Consider the following 19027-nt stretch of genomic DNA (forward strand, 5'->3'; position numbering starts at 1 on the left):
TGTTTAAGATTCCACATTTCTTCATTTCTTACATTCAAACAGTGATAGCTGTCCAAAGGCCACAAGTTTAAACATATAACCAACATGTTGTTAACAGCTCCACTCTTTCCAACAGTAAGCTTCAGAAAGAGCTGATATAATATAAAGAACACTAAATTAGATGTTGAAAGATCTTGGTTCTGTCACTTATTTATGATCTTAGGAAAGTTATTTACCTCTGTGAGATTTATTCTATTTATATTAACGATGAGGATAATTATTCATTAGGTTTTGGTAATAATTAAATGACCCAGATAAAAGTTAACTTCCATACTTTATAGAAGGTTGTTGTACGCACTGAATGAGTCAAAAGAAAATCAATCGGTACAATGTATACAACGGAAGTGAAAAAACAGTGGTCTGTTAATTCCAAAGGCAAAGACAGTCTTATTCATTATTAAATTTCAAACACACATAGCAAATAAAAGATATTTAAACCTACTTAAATAAACGATCAATACGTCAAATGGCCTATCAGAAAACAATAATTTAAAAATATTCATGTAAGTATACATTCACATTTTAAGTCAACAAATATATATTGAGCTGTCGGCATGTGTCACGTACACAGATGACTAAGCCACGTCCCTGACCTTAAGGAGCTCTCAGCAACTGTATCACTTTAGGATTTACGAAATATTTACCCACACATGGTCCCTACAAAGATGATACGATCAACTAGTTACACTATCTTTTAAAATCTCAAAACAATCACAAGTGGATGAGGAAAGAGAAAGAAGGGATATCAAGTGACTTGGCCAAGGTTACATGGCTAATGAGTTGCAGACAGAGGATTAGAAACAGGCTTCAAATGCTACTAAAATGTTTTCTCTTTCTGATATTTGAGTTTGATGGGTGGTATCTTTGCATTATATTCATATATCAATTACTGTAAAGCTAGGAAACTTTTATGAGTAAAAAGTGATGCAACATGGAATGGATGACCAAGAGTGAACCTTCGTGTAAACTACAGACTCTGTGATAATGCGTGTCAGCGTAGGTGCATCAATTGCAACAAGTGTACCACTCCGGTAGGGGATGTTATAACAGGGGAGGCTATGCATGTGCAGGGGTGGAGGATATAGCAGAATTTTCTGTATCTTCAGTTCAATTTTGCTATGAACCTAAAACTGCTCTTAAAAATCTATTTTTAAAAAGGGATGTTATGAATAACCACACAAAGGCAACAGGAATAAATTGAGATTATCCAGAGCAAACTGGGAAGTATGTTCTCCCTACTTGAATAAGAATTCTAACTTGAATTCCTGCAAAGAAATGGTTATTCAAGTTAATTTACAATTACATTTAAAACACTTTTTAAAAAGTGTAGAACTATCATTGAAGACTTGCAACAGTGATCACTGTAGTATTTCAAGGAAATTGAAAAATTCTCACCAGGAGGAGAAGATATTGTGTACATACCAAGCTGTCCTCGGCTTCGGCGCACCATTTCTTGCCTAGCACCTATGCTCCCAAGAATGGCTTCTTCAAGCTTTGCTCTCATGTCTTTTGATTTCTTAAAGGTCAAACTATTCATTCTTTCAAACACTTTCTTTCCCTAAAATTTAAACATTAGAAAAGAAGACACATTGAGGAAATTTTCTTCTTCCTTTTCCACATTATGTTTCCTTTCTTGTTCTTCTCTGCAATACAGCACAATGATCACTTACTTTGTACTCAAAGCAAGATACACAAAGATAAAGCAGATCTAATAGTCGGTTTAGCTGCAGGACTGAGAGATCTGTAAACCATTTTTGTAGAACTGTCTCATCTGCATTCTTGAGAACCCAAAGCAGACAGATTAAAAGACTCCGACTTGATTCTGCTGAAAAGGTAGTGTGTTGCCTGCCACTCTGAAAATCAAAAGCAGCAGAATGAGACACACTGATCAAAGACCATTTCTTTTTTTGAGTTGTCAGTTGTTTTCTTCTAAAAACAATAAAGCAAAAATTACTTAAAAATCAAACATTTCAAAAGAACCATTTGATCTAGACAATACTTGTGTTAAGTCATATAGAACCTTAAACTTAAGGTCCTGAGGTTTAAAGAACCTTTCCTGGCAATAGAAGATTATTTTAATCTATGATAGAGCTTCCAGCAGACTATAAATAAGAAGACATAAAGGGAAAAGCTAAAGGGTCCTACTATTAAAAACAAAGATATTTACCAAAGATTATCAGACACAATAAATGAAAAAAGCAACTGTCTGAAAATAAGAATATTTTAAGAGTATTAAGTAATAACAAAATGTTTGTTAGGTTTAGAGAATCATTGTTTCCTATCAAAGGATACTGACAAAAGGAAAAAGTCTTAGAACACATATAAGTGAAAAGCATTTTTACATAAAGCATATAAAGTTAAGGAGTTATTCCCAAACTTCAATCTGTATCAGTATATAGTATGAGAAATACAAATAAAAACTAAGAATAAGAACCTGTTTACAGTGCCTTTTATTGGATATTTACTTAGTTCCAGGCATCAGGCTGAGCTTTTTAACATACATTATTTCATTTAGTCCTCCAACAGTATTACTAAGCAGGTTGTAACATCTCAATTTAACAGACAAGAATGCAGGATGACAAGAATAGTAATAATGATGATGGCAAAACATAACATTTGAAATGTGCTAGGCACCATGCTGATCACTTTTTATTATTTAACTCTAACAACAGTTTTATATGATGGTATTAACTACTGTTATTTCTAATTTACCACTAAGGAAACTAAAAGTTAGAGATTAAATAAGTTGCCCTAAATCACATACTAAGAAAAGGTAAAGCCACTATTTCAGTCCAGGTTAACCAGACTCCAAAGCTTATACACTTCACTATTCTATTACATTCTAATATTTGGTTAATAAATATACTAAATAATAATAAGAAAGTAGTAGATGGGATATTGAGAAGAAATACAAAGGAAAGCTGAACATACACTTGACTGTTGAGGCCATGACCTCAACTACTACCACCTTAATCGCTCCTCTATCTATCTTGGATGGTGATAATGATAGTAGCCTAGTTTTTTTTGCGGGGGGGATTAGGTTTGTTTGCTTGTTTGCTTGTTTATTTAATGGGGGTACCGGGGATTGAACCCAGGACCTTGTGCATGCTAGGCATTCACTCTACCACTGAGCTATACCCTTCCCCTACAGCCTAGTTTTTTATAATGCTTACTCTGTGCTAGGCACTGTACGAAACACTGTATCTTTTAATGTATTTATTCCTTGCAACATCTAAAGAGATAACTATTATTACTTACTCCATCTTACAGACATAAAAACCAAGACAAGAAGCAGTTAGTTATCTTGTGAAAGTATTTTGCAGTAAATGGTGGGACTGGGATTCAAATGTAGAAAGTGTGGGTCCAGAGACCAAGCTCTTATCCACTATGTTTACTGCCTTTCAAGGATGTAAATAAACTCACCCACATAAACTCACTTAACGATGCTATATTGTACTTGAGCTGGACACAAATAGCTTTGACTCCCACTCTCCAAATTCAGTCTCTCTGATAAGGAAAATTTTCCTTTATTTTAAAAGCAGGCATTTTATATAGCAGAATTTTCAGGCATACATAAATATATTGACTAAATTCTCAATGACTGATTTTTTAAAAGCAAAATTTAAAAATTATCCTGAATTTGTCACAAAGATACACACTAACGTTTCTTATACCCCCACATAAATTGCCAACAGCACAGTGACACAGTTTGAAGAAAGTCGGACAAACGTGAAACAGACTCAGTAATGGAAAGATGTCAGTTTTCCCCCAAATTGGTCTCTAGGATCAATGCAATTCCAATCAAAATACCAGCCAGGTTTTTCCTGGAAGCTGACAAACTGATTTTAAAATGTAATGAGGAAAAGCAAAGGGCAAAGAATAAGCAAGACACTCTTGAGGAAGAACCAGGTAGGATGGGAACAAATTTGCTCTACTAGATAGCAATATTTACTAAAAAGTTAGAATAATGAAGACAGTTTGATATTGGCATATGGATAGACAAATAGTCTAATGAAATAGAATAGAAAGCACACAAAAAAATCTTACGCATATATGAAAATGCGATATGTAACAGAGCAGGCACTATGGATGAGTGGTGGTATAAAGGTGGTCACATCTGCCTACATTAAAATTAAGAACATGTGTTTGTTCACACAAGTAATTAATAAATAGATAGCTACAAAAGGCACACCATAAATTAGAAGAAATTTGCTGCATATAAAACCAACCAGAGATTTGTATCCAGAACAGTCTCTCTTAAGCAAGTTTCCACAAAAAAATTAAGCCCTACAAAAAATGACTAAGAGGCTGAGGCATTAAAAAAAAAAAAAGATAATTCTGGTCTGGTATTACCAATCAATGAATCTTCAGTGAAGGAAGAAACCACAACCCAGGATTCTTATATCTACAAGTAACACTGCAAATATAAAGTCCAATACACGGTCAAGAACCAGGCACACAAAGAAGCAATGTATCAAGAGTGAGACTGACAAAACAGACAACAGAAAAGGGTACACTAAGACTTAAGATATTGAAATTATCAAAACAACCACACTTCTGATGTACGCTTGCCCAAAAATAAGGTTAAAAACTTTGACAAGAAACTTAAAAGTATAAATAGAAATGTTATATTGAAAAAATAAAAGAAACAAATAGAATTTAGAAGACTGAAAGAAAACTTACACAATAACAAAATTAAGAGCTCAAAAGATCAGTGTAATGTAATATCAGGTACAGTTAAGGAGAGAATTAGTAAAATGAGAGATAGATCAAAGCAAGCAATCCAGCATGAAACATAGGTTAACAAAAAGATGGAATATACAGAAAACAGAGACAAAGCAGACACAATAAAAAGGATTAACAGATGTATAAATGAACATAAAAGAGGAGAGACAGAATGGAGACGAGGACACATTTGAACAGATAATAGCCAAGAATGTCATAGAACTGAAGAAAGATGCTGAATCATAAATTTAAGAAGTCTAAAACTATCAAGCAGAATGAATGTAAAGAAATCCAAAACTAGATTCAATAGACTGAAACCATAGAAAGCCAATTTTATGGAGAATATCAAGTAAACAAGAGAGAAAAAATACAAATTATCTTTAAAGAAGTAATAGTTCAATACAGCTGACTTTTCAAAAGCAGTGATGCAAATGAGAAGACAGTGGGAACAATGTCCTCAGCATGTTGAAAGAAAAAAGAGGAAGCTCAGATGCCATTTCTTTTAAAAAAAATCCCAATTAAGATCAAATAAAGACATTTTTTTCAAAGAAACAGAGAGTTCATCCCCACAGAATAGAAAGTTCTAAAGGATATGTTTTCCAAAGTAGAAAAATATCTCTTATGGAAGTTCACAAAATCCAGAAAGAATCAAGAACAAATAGAGTGGTGAACACATGGGTAAATCTAAATGAAAACTGATTCTATGTAGCCATAAAATAATAATAATGTCTTGTGGGGTTTAATGATACATAAAACTAAAAACAGCATTTAGGTAGGGAGAAAAGTAAACAAAGTCAACCTGTTCTAAGATCCTTCTATTAACCAATGTGAAAGTAAAGATAATGATTACTATTACACTGAAATTTAAGGAAGTGAATTGCTATTTGTAATATAATCACAAAAAGAATAGAAACAGAATGTATAACTTCCAAACTAGTAGAGAGGAAAAAGTGGAATGGGGGGAAAAAAGAATGAGAAAAAAATGACCCAAAAGAAGATAACAAATGAGACAAAAAGAAAATGGGGTGGGAAAACAAGAAATAAAATTAAAATGTTAAGTACATTAATTATATTAAATGTAAATGGACTAAAACATTCTAGTGAGAGACAAAGATTTTTAAAATCTTTGAACAGACCAGATTTTTAAAATATAAGAAAAAATCTAACTACGTGTTGTTTATAAAAGACACAGCTAAAACATAAGTTTCAAATATTTAAAATATAAAAACACTGAAAGTAAAAGGATGGAAAAACTCACGCCATATATATGTGTGTGTGTGTGAGTGTACGCGCGTGCATGTATACACACACACACACACACACGCACACAAGGCAAAAGAAACCTAGCATAGCTATACCAGTATTACACAAAATTGACTTAAAGGCAAATAAAAATAAGTATTTCAGTTCATGCTGACAAAAGTACAGTCCATCAAAATATATCAATTTTAAATTATCAGATATTTCATAATAAGGCCTCAAAGGAAATAAAAACAAAATCCAATAGAATGACAAGAAGAAATTACAACACCACAACTGTAGTGGGATATTACAAAAAGCAAACAGAATTCAGCAAAGAGAAAGAAGATTTAAACAGCAGGATTAAAAATGTGATGTAATGTGTATAATGGATAAATACAGAATACATAATTAACAAGGGAAGAATATATATTCTTTTTGAATATGTGAGATATTTGCAAAAATTGAGCATATACTAGACCATAAAACCAACTGCCACAATGATCAAATTGTATAAAGTTCTCTGATCATTCAGTTAGGCCAAAATCAGAAACAAAAGGACTACTTTATATGTAATATATATATATTACTTTATATATATAAAACATGTATCAGAGAAGAAAGGTTGAAAATTAGTGAGTTAAGCAACCATCTCAAGAAGTTAAAAAAAAAAAAAAGAACATCAATATAAACCAAAAAAATTAGAAGACAGTAAAAATTAAAGATAAACATTCAAAAGTGAGGATCAACATTGCCCACAAATTGGTTCTTTGTACAAACTAAAGAAATATACAAATTCCTGTTGAGATTTATCTAAGACAAAAGGTACAAAAAACGAGTCACAGAAATAAAAATATTTATATCTACTATATATGTTACAGACATTAAAAAGATCACTAAAGATATTCAGAACAACTTTGTATGCCAAGAAGTTTGAATCAATTTCTACTAACATAAAATTTACAAAAATCAGTGTAAAAAGAAATAGAAAAACTAAACTAAACAGTCCTATAGTCATTAAAGAAATTATATCAGTAATTTAAAAACTTTCAAAAAAGAAAACTGCAGGTACAGATGGCTTCACCCACAAGTTCTACAAATATTCCAGGAAGAAATAATTTCAATTTTAAAGAAGTACTTTCAGGGAACAGAATAAAAGGAGAAATTCCCTAGCTCACTTTAATTGCCTAAACTGCCCAATTCCAAAACCTGAATAGAACACTATGAGAAAGAAAAAAATCTTACAGACACAGATACACAATCTTAAACAAATATAGCAAAACAAATCGATTAATATACAATCATGAAAAAGTTGGGTTTAATGCAGGAGTTCAAGTTGGGTTTAACACTAGAAAATTAACTGAAAGATGCCACAGTAAAAGATAAAAAAGCAAAATAACATGACAGCTTCAATGGTGAAAAAAGTATGATAAAATTAAACAACTATTCATAACTGAAAAAACAAAACTCCTAGCAAACTAGGAACAGCAGGGGACTTCCCTAACGTAATAGAAGGTATCTTAAATACTACCCCCAAAAGAAAACCTTTAACACCTATGTTTAAGAATGAAATGTTGCAAATTTCCCCTTTAGTGATCCCAACTATCACTATTTCTATTCAATACTGTACTCACGGTTCTAGCCAGGAAAATAAGTTTTGAAAAAAAACTGAAAGGAAGAAATGAAACTGCCATTATTCACAGATGGTATGATGGTGTATGTAGGAAAAAAATCTACACATGTTATTAGTTTAGCAATTCTGCTGGAAATAAACATTATTGTTCAAAATCAATTCTATGTCCACATAAAAGCAATCACCAATTAGAAAAAAGAATTTTTGAAAAAGATGTCATTTCTAAGCCTATAAGAATATATTACACATTATCATATTATATAATTTTATAATATTGTTAAAATATTAAAAATATCAAGGACCAATAATACATCTACAAAAGATGTTCTAGGTCTCTTTGGTAAAAGCTATAAAAGTTTATGAATTTATAGACATTAAAGAAGGCCTAAATAGTGGGGAGAGCTATCATGATCAAGGATTTAGGGATTTAACAGTTTAAAAATAGTAATTTTTCCCAAAACTGATCCATAGATTCAATACATTCTCAACCAAAATCCCAACAGGTTCATTGGTTTCTGTTTATTTATTTTAGTGGAATTTGATAAGCTGATTCTAAATCTGTATAGAAATACAAAGGACCAAGAATTAGCCAAGAAAAATTTTTAAATGCATGAGGACTTTCTCTACATGATAGCCCATACAGAGGTAGTCCTCCAGAACCGTTGGGAAAATAATATATAAAATAAATAATAAATAAACCTGAACCCCCCAATTCCACTGTTCATAAAAAGTCAATTCCAGGTAGATTTTAGGATTGGATATAAAAGGAAGAACAAAAAAGTATTTAAAAAATAATATAGGAGAAAATATTGAAATAAGGAAATGTTAAAAAATAAGACACAAAAAACTAGCTATAAAGGAAAAGGCTGACAAACTTAAGTATTTTAAAATAAGAGACTCTAATCACCAAATTCACCGTTAAGTGTATGAAAAAGCAAGCCACAAAAAAGAAAGAAATCTTTGAACTACTTATAATTGACATTGGGCTTGATCCAGACAGAGAAACTGCTACAAATCAAAAACAAAGGCAGACAACCCAATGGAAAATGGGCAAAAAACTCTAGACACTCAAAAGAAAAAAATCCAAATGGCCAACGTATATATGAAAAAGTGCACACCCTCATATGACATCAGGGAAATGAATGCTTAAATGAGTTGAGATACAACAATAAATTATCAAGTTGACAAAAATTTAAATGTCTGAAAATTCTAAGTGCAGATGAACGAACATATGAAGGAACAGGAATGCTCATACGGCAGGTGCAAGTATAAATCAAGACAAACCTTCTGGAAAACTCCATGGCATATCTAGTACAGAAGATACACATGTTCTATGACCCAGAAAATCCCACTCCTAGGAAATACCCTAAATAAAAGCGTATATATGCCTATAGGATATATGCAAAAGAAGCCACAGGATTGCTATTTTTAATAACCAAAGATTAGAAACCATTTATGCATCTATCAATAGAATGGGTAAATCAGTTGACCTATAGTCAGACAACAGAATATCATAACAAAATGAAAAATCAGTGAATTGTAACTATATTTTATAATATTAAAGACATAATCTAAAACTAAACTGTTGTATTAAGGGATGCAAACCTAGATGGTAAAATTATTAACAAAATCAAGCAATTACATCATTAGTCAGGAGAGTGGGTAGCGTGGTGTATAGCTCTGGTGGGGAAGAGCATGCAAAGGATTTCTGGAAGGCAGCCAAAGATCTATATTTTGTCCTGAATGGTAGTTACAAAGGTATTCATTTTATCTTCTTTCGTACATGTACATTTAGGTTTCATGTACTTTTTCATGTGTGGTATATTTCACACAAGAAAGGTCTAAAAAAATGAAAAGCGAGGTCCATAAAATTGAGAATAGTGGTCATTTTGAGGCAAGAAAGGGACTGAATTGAGGGCAAACTGGGAACTTCCAAGGTATTTGTAATTTTCTATTTCTGAAGTTGAATGGTGGGTACACTGTTGTTTCTTCTATTATACTTTAATTGCACATGTACTTTATATACAATGGCAAAACTACAAATGCTTAAAAATTGATACACCGGAATTCATCAAAATTAAAAACTTTTGCACTTCAAATGACATCATCAAGAAAATGAAAACATAATCCACAGGAAAAAAGTATTTCCAAATCACAAATCTGATAAGGAATTTATATCCAGAATATCATTAAGAACTCTTTCAACTCAATAATAAGATGATGAATAACAGAATTTTAAAATGCTAAAGGGTTTGAATAGATTTTTCTCTAAATAACATATACAAAAAGATATGCCAATAAGCAAATGCAAAGATACTCTTAATATCAGTAGACATTAGGGAAACAAAAATCAAAACCACAGTGAGGTACCACTTCATACACATTAAAGTGTGAAGTATATACAATAAAAAAGATAATAAAAAGTGTTAGAGGATTTGGAGAAAAAGGAACTTTCTATTCATTGCTGGTGAGAATGTAAAATGGAGCAGCCACTTTGAAAAAGAGTTTAGAAGTTTCTTAAAATATTAGACATAGAAATACAATATGACCCAGCAAATTTCATTCCTAAGTATCTACCTAAAAGAAATCCAAACATATGTGCACACAAAGACAGGTACACAAATGTTCACAGCAGCATTATTCCTAACAGCCAAAAACTGGAAATGATTCAACAGTTCATCAACTGATATAACAGATAAAAATCTGGTCTATCAATATAAAGGAATACTATTTGGCAATTAAAAAAAAAAGTACTGATACATGTTACAACCTGAATGAACCTCAAAAACATTATGCTTAGTGAAAGAAGCCAGACACGAAGGATCATAGTGTGTAATTCATTTACCTGAAATGTCCAGAATAGGCAAACCTATACAGACAGGAAGTAGATCAGCTGTTGCCTAGGGCTGGGCTGCAGAGAAATTGAGAGTGACTGCTAATAAGCCAAAGGGTTCTTTTTGGGGTGGTGGAAATGTTCTAAAATTAGACTGTGGTGATGGCTGCATAATTTTGTAAAGATGCTGAAAACCATGAAATTGTATATTTAAAATGGGTGAATCTTTTGATATGTAAATTATTTCAATAAACCTTTTTTAAAAAGTTGTCAAGTACTACAGCTTCCATAAATATGATTGCATTTTTCTGAAAGTCATTTAAAACTTTTAGAAGTTGATCTTGCTCTACTGGCAGTATGCTTCCTCCCTGCTCCCATGTTCTTCCCTTTTTGAGGGGGGGAAATTAAAGGGGTAGAATGAATATCAATTTATTTAAACATGAAAAAGTATGTATCTTCACAGATTCAAAATATATATTCTCAAACAACTGAGAATACTTCTTAGAGCTGATAAAAAAAAAAACGGATTTTAAAAATGAAGAAAATAGGCTATCTACCATAAGGCAACTTCCAAATTCTGAATGAGAATCTGGTATAAAGAATACAGAGCTTTATTACCATAAAGCTTGAGGTAATTAATAACTTTTAAAACAACTTACTACAAGAAAGGCAAGATTCTCAAAACCTTAATGTTTCTGCAACATAAATAAAACTCAGAATACTTTTGCATCAGCTAATACCATAATCTCAGTCATTTAAGGGTATATCCTTGTAAAAATCTGTCTTTCCAGAAAAAAGCTTCTGTAGGAGGGTTATTTTTACCGCTGATGTGAGGAGGAAACTACCGGGCCTTGTCAGCTGAGGAACTGATGTTCCTGCAATTGCCATGGCAACTGTCTGGCTTATCATGCTTCCGCTCTCACTTTCATAATCATCGGTGGTTATACAGATTGGTCTTCCTCGTTGATTGTGAGTTTCTGGAAAAAAATAACCCCAAAATAAATGAATGAAACTTCTTTTTAGCTTAATTAACAGCTATTGAGCTGCAATTTCCTTTCTTATTCTCCTTTACTCTTCAAAAGAAAAACCTATTAACATATACCGCTTATCATGACATTTACATTTTTAAAAAAACTTAAATATTTCAAACGTTAACTCTTTCCTATAGTAATATTTATAGTTTCGTAGAGAACTTCAGCTTGCTAATAAAAGAAGATACAATAATAATCATAAAAAAATTTCTGCCTTCAAATAAGGAAACCCATTTTAGTGATCAAAATACTGAGAAAACTACTCAAATATTAGTCCCTAAAAGCAAAGAGTTGGCTATCTTTGTATCACCAGCACCTACTGAATTTCTTAATACATAATAGGTACCAGGAATTTTTAAAAATTGAACTGGAAGTACTTTATCAGGTTAATTGCTAGTTCAAATGCAATCATCAGTGCTTTTTTAGGGCAAATGAAAGAATTTAAGTAAATTCTAAATATGAAAGCAAGAGGAATAAAATTTTGTGGGTTCCAGTTTTAAAAAGCAACATAACTTCAAATTATGAACCCAGTATTGGCAATAAACATAACTCTTGTTATTTGGGTGAGTATTAATTTCAATTATATGTATACGAATAAAATTGAGATTGAAAGTAGTAGACACCTGGTAAATTTTCTATTTTTTTTTCTTTAGATGCTCACATATTTTTTCCTTCAGATTAACAATACATACTCATACACAAAAAAACCCTATTTCCAAATAGGTAGGTATAGAAATGATATAAAATTATTATTTAAAAATTCATTGTAAGAACTACTTATAGAAACTTTGCAGTGAATTCTCTCACATAGTCAAGTTTTTCAGTAATATGTTACTATTTACAGTGTACCTATGTCCTTGTAAATTTCCTTATGTTTCTTTTCCTAAAATCAGATCTTTATCTTTGAGATATTTTCTAATACTTTTAAACATTGAGATTTGCCTTGAAAGTTTGTCTTACATATACTAAGTACCTGTAAAATCATACAGCTGAGGAACGGTTTCCATGATAATGCCAATCAGAGGCAGATACAACATAGCCACCCGAGCCTTTATCTGGGGGTCAGAGTACCGTGGGTCTGAGTCATGACTGGATAGTAAATTGTGTACCATATTGATGACTTTCTTATGCAATCCAAACAGTCTATTTAAAAAGAAGATGAAGAAGCAGTTGTAGTAAGGTCACAAAGATTAGTCAATATCTTTAAAGCAAACAGTAAGCCATGGTACTGAATCAATGGTGTTCAACTTAACTTAGCCACATATTTGCATGTACTCCCATAAAACACTTCTCATTTTAAAATTAATGAATACCCCCCAAAATAAGTAAGTAAAATAAAATGAATGACTGTCTGTAGAAAATAAGAATTGAGAGGAGAGGAGAAACTATACAAATTCACTTAGGAGTAAATGTGAATATTTTTACATTAACTCCTTACTTCATTTTAATATTAAATAACTTAAGACCAGTTATGGCTATATTTTAAGGCAAAAAAATTAAATTTTAAGTAGCTATAAATTTTATTTCATCAAATAAAATCGTTTCACATGTACCAAAAATAAACTTTCATTTCCTTTTTCTAAAGGAAAAATCCTCTACCAAATGGATTATATAGGTCATAGCTGGGGTTGCCTCTGACCTCTCTATTTAAACTGAATTTTCTTGTTCATTTGGGCCCTTACAACATTCTATAGTCCCAGACCTGAGTTTCAACTGGGCTAATACACTAGTGAGGATCACTCTCATCCTCATATTTTTTTGCCTCTCTTCTTAGAATCTTTATCGCTACCAAATCATCTTTTGTCTCAGAAAAAGTTGTACCTTCTCTAAGAAAGTGGTTTCCTCATATGTCTATAAATCCCATCTTTCTTTATAGTTTCAATGTCCACCCTCACTGAGTTCTTCCTTTCTTCAAATATGCCTTTCCTATCTTAAAAATACACATTCACTTGAAACTAGTTTCCTCTGGCTTATACAGTATTTCTCTCAGTAATAAACTATTACATGATTTAGCTACTAATAAACTTCCTGAATGTGCAATCTACATCGACTGTTTTTTCCATTTATTTCCTAATATCAACTCTTTCTCTGAAACTAAAAGTTTCTGAATGCTTAGAACACGGTACTATAGCAGCTTCATTTTATAGCTAAACGATTTTTTTCTAAGATACTTAACCTCTGTTTCCCCGAGTATGAAGGTAATAACCTATTTCGTAAGTGGCTGTGAGAATTAAGTTACATAATTTGTGTAACATGCTTATTAACACACTGCCACTCTCAGTAAATAACAGCTTTTCTCTTTCAAGATCACATAGCAGATTTAAAAGCTAGGATTTGAACTGGGTAGTCTTCTTCCAGGGCTCTTGATCTTATCTGCTGGAGAGTCTTTGGCCGGAGAGTCTTTCTTTTTCCTGCCAGATTTTTATTCAGAAAGTATATTTTTAAGTACTGTCAAGAACTACATCTAATGGACAAACCTCAGATTTCTTTTTCTATCTCCCTACTTGACACTTAGTCATCTTTTATGTTTTCATAATTTTCAATATTTTCTCCAAATAGTTTCCACTCTTCCTCACAGTCTCTGTCATTCTTCCAAAGTCTCAGAGTCTGGTCATTTGCTTTTTATGTTCTCCCTTTCAACTTCTTGTCTCATCAGTGATGACTCCCAAACCTGGGTATGTATTCCCTGTCTCTCAGCAGCTACCAGCCCCAGATTTTAACTGTCTAAACTTTATTCACTCATCTTTAGGAAATCTTTTCATATGCCTACACTACTCGATCACATTCAGCCATTACATACATACACACACACACACACACACACACACACTAATGCAAGACCTGTCATAACTTATTCTAGATGCTGAAGATAAGACACAGTCCTTAAAGAGCTTGCTCTAGCAAGAGAGAAACACAGACATAAAAATAATAATTCAATGTTACAAATGCTATAATAAGGGTGCTAATCTTCTATATAACTATGTACTATAAAATTTACATTTAACCATGGTATATTTTTCATAGTTATAACTTTCTAACTATAATGAAAGTTTCTAGAGAGCAAATCTTTGGTCAATATCAGAACATATTATTGCCACTCAAGGAATTAGTCTTGATTACTTAGCAAGCAGATGGAGTAAAAGGAAAAAGATTCTTCTCAAGCGTCTAAGACAATTTATGTTGTATTTTATCTATATAAACAAAAAATATATAAAATTTAGAGATCAGATGTGAGTCTCTCACAGTTAATCATTCACTTGTTGAATTAATTAATATATACTAATCAAGTGCCCACTTTGTACCAGACACTATTCTAAAGGCACTGGGAATATAATGGTGCACAAGAATGACAAAGTGCCTGCTCTCATGAGCTTACATTCTAACGGGAGGAGAAGATAATAAGCAAACTTCTGGTAAGTGCCTCGTAGAAAATAAAAGTGTTATATGGTTAAAAATGATTGTGGCAAGGGCAACATTGCTATAATTCAGATTGGGTGGCCAATGACAGTCTCACTGAGAAGATGCTATGTAAGTAGAGACCTGAGGAATCACAGGGAAGAAATGCCTATGTGGAGATCTTAGGACAGTTTCAGCACTGCTTCAGGCAGAGAAAAATCCAAGGGCAAAGGCCCTAGGGTAGGAATGAGTCGGGCCCATAGAAACAGAAAAAAGGCCAAGGTGGCTAGATTTTAATGTGAGGAGGAAAGAGAGTGGCAGTGTAGACAAGAGCTAGCTAGACATACAGGGCTCGGAGGTCTATTGTTAAGTCTGGATTTTAAGTGCTATTTTAAAAGCATGCATTTTCAAGTATTTTAAAAATTAAAAGTGTGTGCTTCTAAACACATTGAAGAGTTTTGAGCAAGGAAGTGATATAATCTGATTCTTTAAGACCATGAAGGCTGCTATGTAGAAAAGGGATTTTAGGGAGGAAAGAGTGGAAGCAGGATTAGGGGAGTAGCAGTGGAGATGGAGAGAAGTAGCTGAACTCAGAATATATTCTGGAGGTAGCACTAAGGCATTTGCTAATGGACCCGGTGCAGGAAAGAGTGAGAAAAGGAGGAAGCCAGCTGCAGTAACAGCTAAGGTGATAATCCTGCATACTACTATTGAAAGCTCTTCCAGTTACCTTTTTTAATTGAATAGACAAAGAAAAAATAATAGTGAACACAGTTATCACTGCTTTTGGACTTCATAGAAAATCTTTCCAAGTGTCAAAGACCAACTTCGAACACTACCTTGAAAAGGTAAGAAAAAGCAGTAAAGAAGCCTTTCAAAAGTCCTGTACTGTTCCACAGAAATGTATCTATTTTAATAGAACTGATCCTTGACGTGAGAAAGAAACCTCATCGCAAAAATAGTTAACTGTTAGAATTCTCTATTCTTTGTTATTCATTGCTGAACACCTACACAACATCCACTTCACCTGTCTTCCTTCCTAATAAAAAGCAAAAAATTTCAAGCATGCATTTCTAACCTCTATGACTCAGGGGAAGCTGACTCCACCCCCAGTTTCAGGAGTAGATCCAACTAGATCAGCCCTGCTACTTAAAGCTGCCGGTCAGAAAGCTGTTTCGTTGCCAGTCTGAGAAGAGATAAATGTTTGTTTTTTTCCTCTTTTTCATTGTTGTTGGGTTTTTTGGGGGGTGGGGTGGGGGGTGATTTGGTTTATTTATTTATTTTTAAACACAGACACTGGGGATTGAACCCAGAACCTCATGCATACTAAGCATACGCTCTACCACTGAGCTATAGCCTCCCCTGCAGAGATAATTAAGGAAGCAATGAATTGATTTACATTTAAGATGGTCTACAAAAAAAAAAAAATCATACGAATTAAATATTGTTTAGTAACAAGTGATTTACATTTAGGCATGAGCTCCTCATCTTGTGCTCTACAACAAACAACCCATGAGCCCATCACCAGTCCAAGCACCACATTTGAGTAGAAGTGATCTAATGCATCCAGGAACCTGGCATTGCTCTCGTGACTATAACAGTACAGTACGATTTGGCAAGTGAGCCAAATCAGTCCAAAGGACAGATGTGCACTGCATGCTTGGGAAGAGAGTTTTTCCCTCTCCCCTCTGCTGGACAAGAACAAGTAAGAATTTAATCTGAATTGCCAGTTCAACTACTGTGAAGTCATGAGAGGCACAGAAACCTCAGGCTAAAGCTGAGGCTTCCAGTAGAAGTAGGAGATATAAAGAACCAGAACCCTGATAACATCATAGAGCTGCTGATTGTAATGTGCTAAAAACCTTATCTTTCTTCCAATTATGACATAACAAATATCCTTCCTTTAATAAAGCTGGTATGAAGAAAGATTCTGTATTTTTGGTAACTAAAAATATCCTGATATATCAAGTAAAAATATTAGAAATATAGATTCAAATGTTTGAGACATAACAGTTATTAAAGAGAAGTAGTATGTTTAGAAGTTGTTTTCAGAGTGATTTTTTTCAAACAATGGACCTTTTTACCCCCAAATGAAAATATACTCATTTATCAATGGCAAAATATAAAAGTTGTGCCAAGCAGGGGTGGGAGGCCCAGAGTTTCACCCACCTAGCCTGTCCTCACCCATACTCCAAGGTCTGCACTAAAACCCCATTCCACGTGGAAACCCATTAAGCACCCCTTCAGAACCCTACTGTCCTGCAGAGCAATGTGAAAAACTGCTTCTTAAAAACCCCTAAAATGAGAAACCACTGTTATTAAAAAAAATGCATGCCTTTCATTTGTAGAAGATTTAGCCTTTCACAATTTATTAAGCATTAACTATGTCCCTGACTAAGCTTTACAAGCCTCCTCTTTCACTCTTTCAACAAATACGTCACAGGATTCTTATAAAACCTGCTCAAAAGTATCTCCTTTTGTCCTCTGGAGCTCTTACTGGAGGTTAAACTGCATTATAAACTCTGAATGATCCTATTATGAGAAAAGTTGAAGAAAAGAAAAAGCAACTATTGCCCAAATGAGTTATGGCCATACAGATTTCTGAAAACAGCTATTAAGACAGAAGTACCCTATAGTGATGTTAGGTCTCAACATATTTATAGAAAAGCCATTTCTATAAATCCAACTCATCAGACATACACTCTTCTTGCCATATCAATTTCTAAAAATTTTTTAAAAGTGACACAATCTTGGAAGTTTTTAAAACCTAATGTATTTGTTCATAGGGCACATTTTGTAAGTAAAACACTACACAGGATGATGGCAAATGATAAATTTTCCTCACAAGGAATCAAACAGATGAGTCTACTTTTCTTAATGGAAATGTGCCTGCTGCATATCAACAAACCTAAGTCTGTCTATGAATATGCACAAAGATTTTATGTACCACTAAGAAGGGAAAAGATACCTACCACATAAACCATGATGCAATTTATTGATTTCAAGACAAACCTCAAATTAAGAGATGACAAAAATGGCTTTCTCAAAATTGGTTCAGTACAGAAATAACATGAGTATGGAACTTAATGAACAGAGAAGTAGAAGAAGAGTGGTAAAGAGTTCTGATTCCTAGGAAGTTAAGTGGGACACTTCTGGCCCCATTGTCCAAAATAAAATCTGTACTCCACGAGGCAAAAACTGGTCTACTCACCCTTCAGCATCAGGGTCTAGAATGACAGCCAGCTCTGTTAACACAAGTCCTGCCAAATAATGCTGCTGGCGGAAAGGCACAGACAATTCAAACATATTTGCAATCTTCTGGTCTTGTACATTGGTGGAAAACCCAGAACTCTGTTTGGGGGTGAGGTAGAACAAAACTATAACTGTGCAACAAAGTATTTTATAGGCAAAGCATTACAACAAATGAGATGTGAGCATTATCTGACAGTGAGATAAATTTTTTGTTTATTTGACATTTCCATTATTAACACCGGAGAAAATAACTGCTCTTACTTTTGATATAGCAAAGATGAAATAACGCTTTCCATTATTTTCAATTTCCTTTTTCTCATATTAAAACTTTTCTGTCTGCTTTTTCCTTTATACTTTTAGCCACTTAGTGTTTCAATATCATACTGTGAAGGAAAAAAAGGAACTAAATCCATGATATATTATGTACTCACAGCTGAGTACCAGAGAAATATTCATAGTCAAGGCTATTGGTTTTCAGAGAAATTTCAAATACTAGTAAAATTGTTCTTCAGGGAAACTACTGTCTCCAGAAAATTACTATCATTTGTGGTCCAGTCGCTGAGTTTCAAAAAGTTTTTTAATGCTACAAGATAGTAGTTCAAGGCAAGGTGTCCTCAACTGCATCACCCTTTAATCCATATTCAAGACCACCCACGTGAGGTTTCTTGGAAGAACAGACTTCAGATTTCTCCATGGAGAAATCATCTTCCTAATAAGTATATAAAACTATTCTTGGCTTCCCCAAGAGAGTGATGTCTCTGTCATCTATTAGAATCTGTAAATTATGTAGTTAGATGAGAAAGTAGGGAACAAAATAATGAAAGAAATTCCATTAATTTCTTGGCTGAATGAGATGCTCATCAGGGAGTCAGGTGTGTG

General features: G+C 33.2%; 1 protein-coding gene across 12 annotated transcripts in view; it reads right to left on the reverse strand.

Annotated features, from left to right (window-relative positions):
- Window positions 1–19027, reverse strand: part of DOCK7 (dedicator of cytokinesis 7) — a 178822-nt gene that overhangs the window by 42856 nt on the left and 116939 nt on the right. For 8 of the 12 annotated variants that reach the window (XR_004325106.1, XR_004325107.1, XM_032494447.1 and 5 more), the window contains 5 exons: window positions 18108–18247; window positions 12474–12643; window positions 11292–11446; window positions 1710–1892; window positions 1435–1597 (listed from right to left, as the gene is read on the reverse strand). Coding sequence is in view for 10 of the 12 variants with exons in the window: in XM_032494447.1 (XP_032350338.1) it covers window positions 1435–1597; window positions 1710–1892; window positions 11292–11446; window positions 12474–12643; window positions 18108–18247 (811 nt within the window). In the remaining 2 variants the exon portion in view is untranslated. The remainder of the gene's footprint in view (window positions 1–1434; window positions 1598–1709; window positions 1893–11291; window positions 11447–12473; window positions 12644–18107; window positions 18248–19027) is intronic. The other 4 variants (XM_032494450.1, XM_032494449.1, XM_032494446.1 and 1 more) reach the window with 1 other exon arrangement.

Source organism: Camelus ferus, chromosome 13, assembly GCF_009834535.1.
Source record: "Camelus ferus isolate YT-003-E chromosome 13, BCGSAC_Cfer_1.0, whole genome shotgun sequence".
Classification (NCBI taxonomy): Eukaryota; Metazoa; Chordata; class Mammalia; order Artiodactyla; family Camelidae; genus Camelus; species Camelus ferus.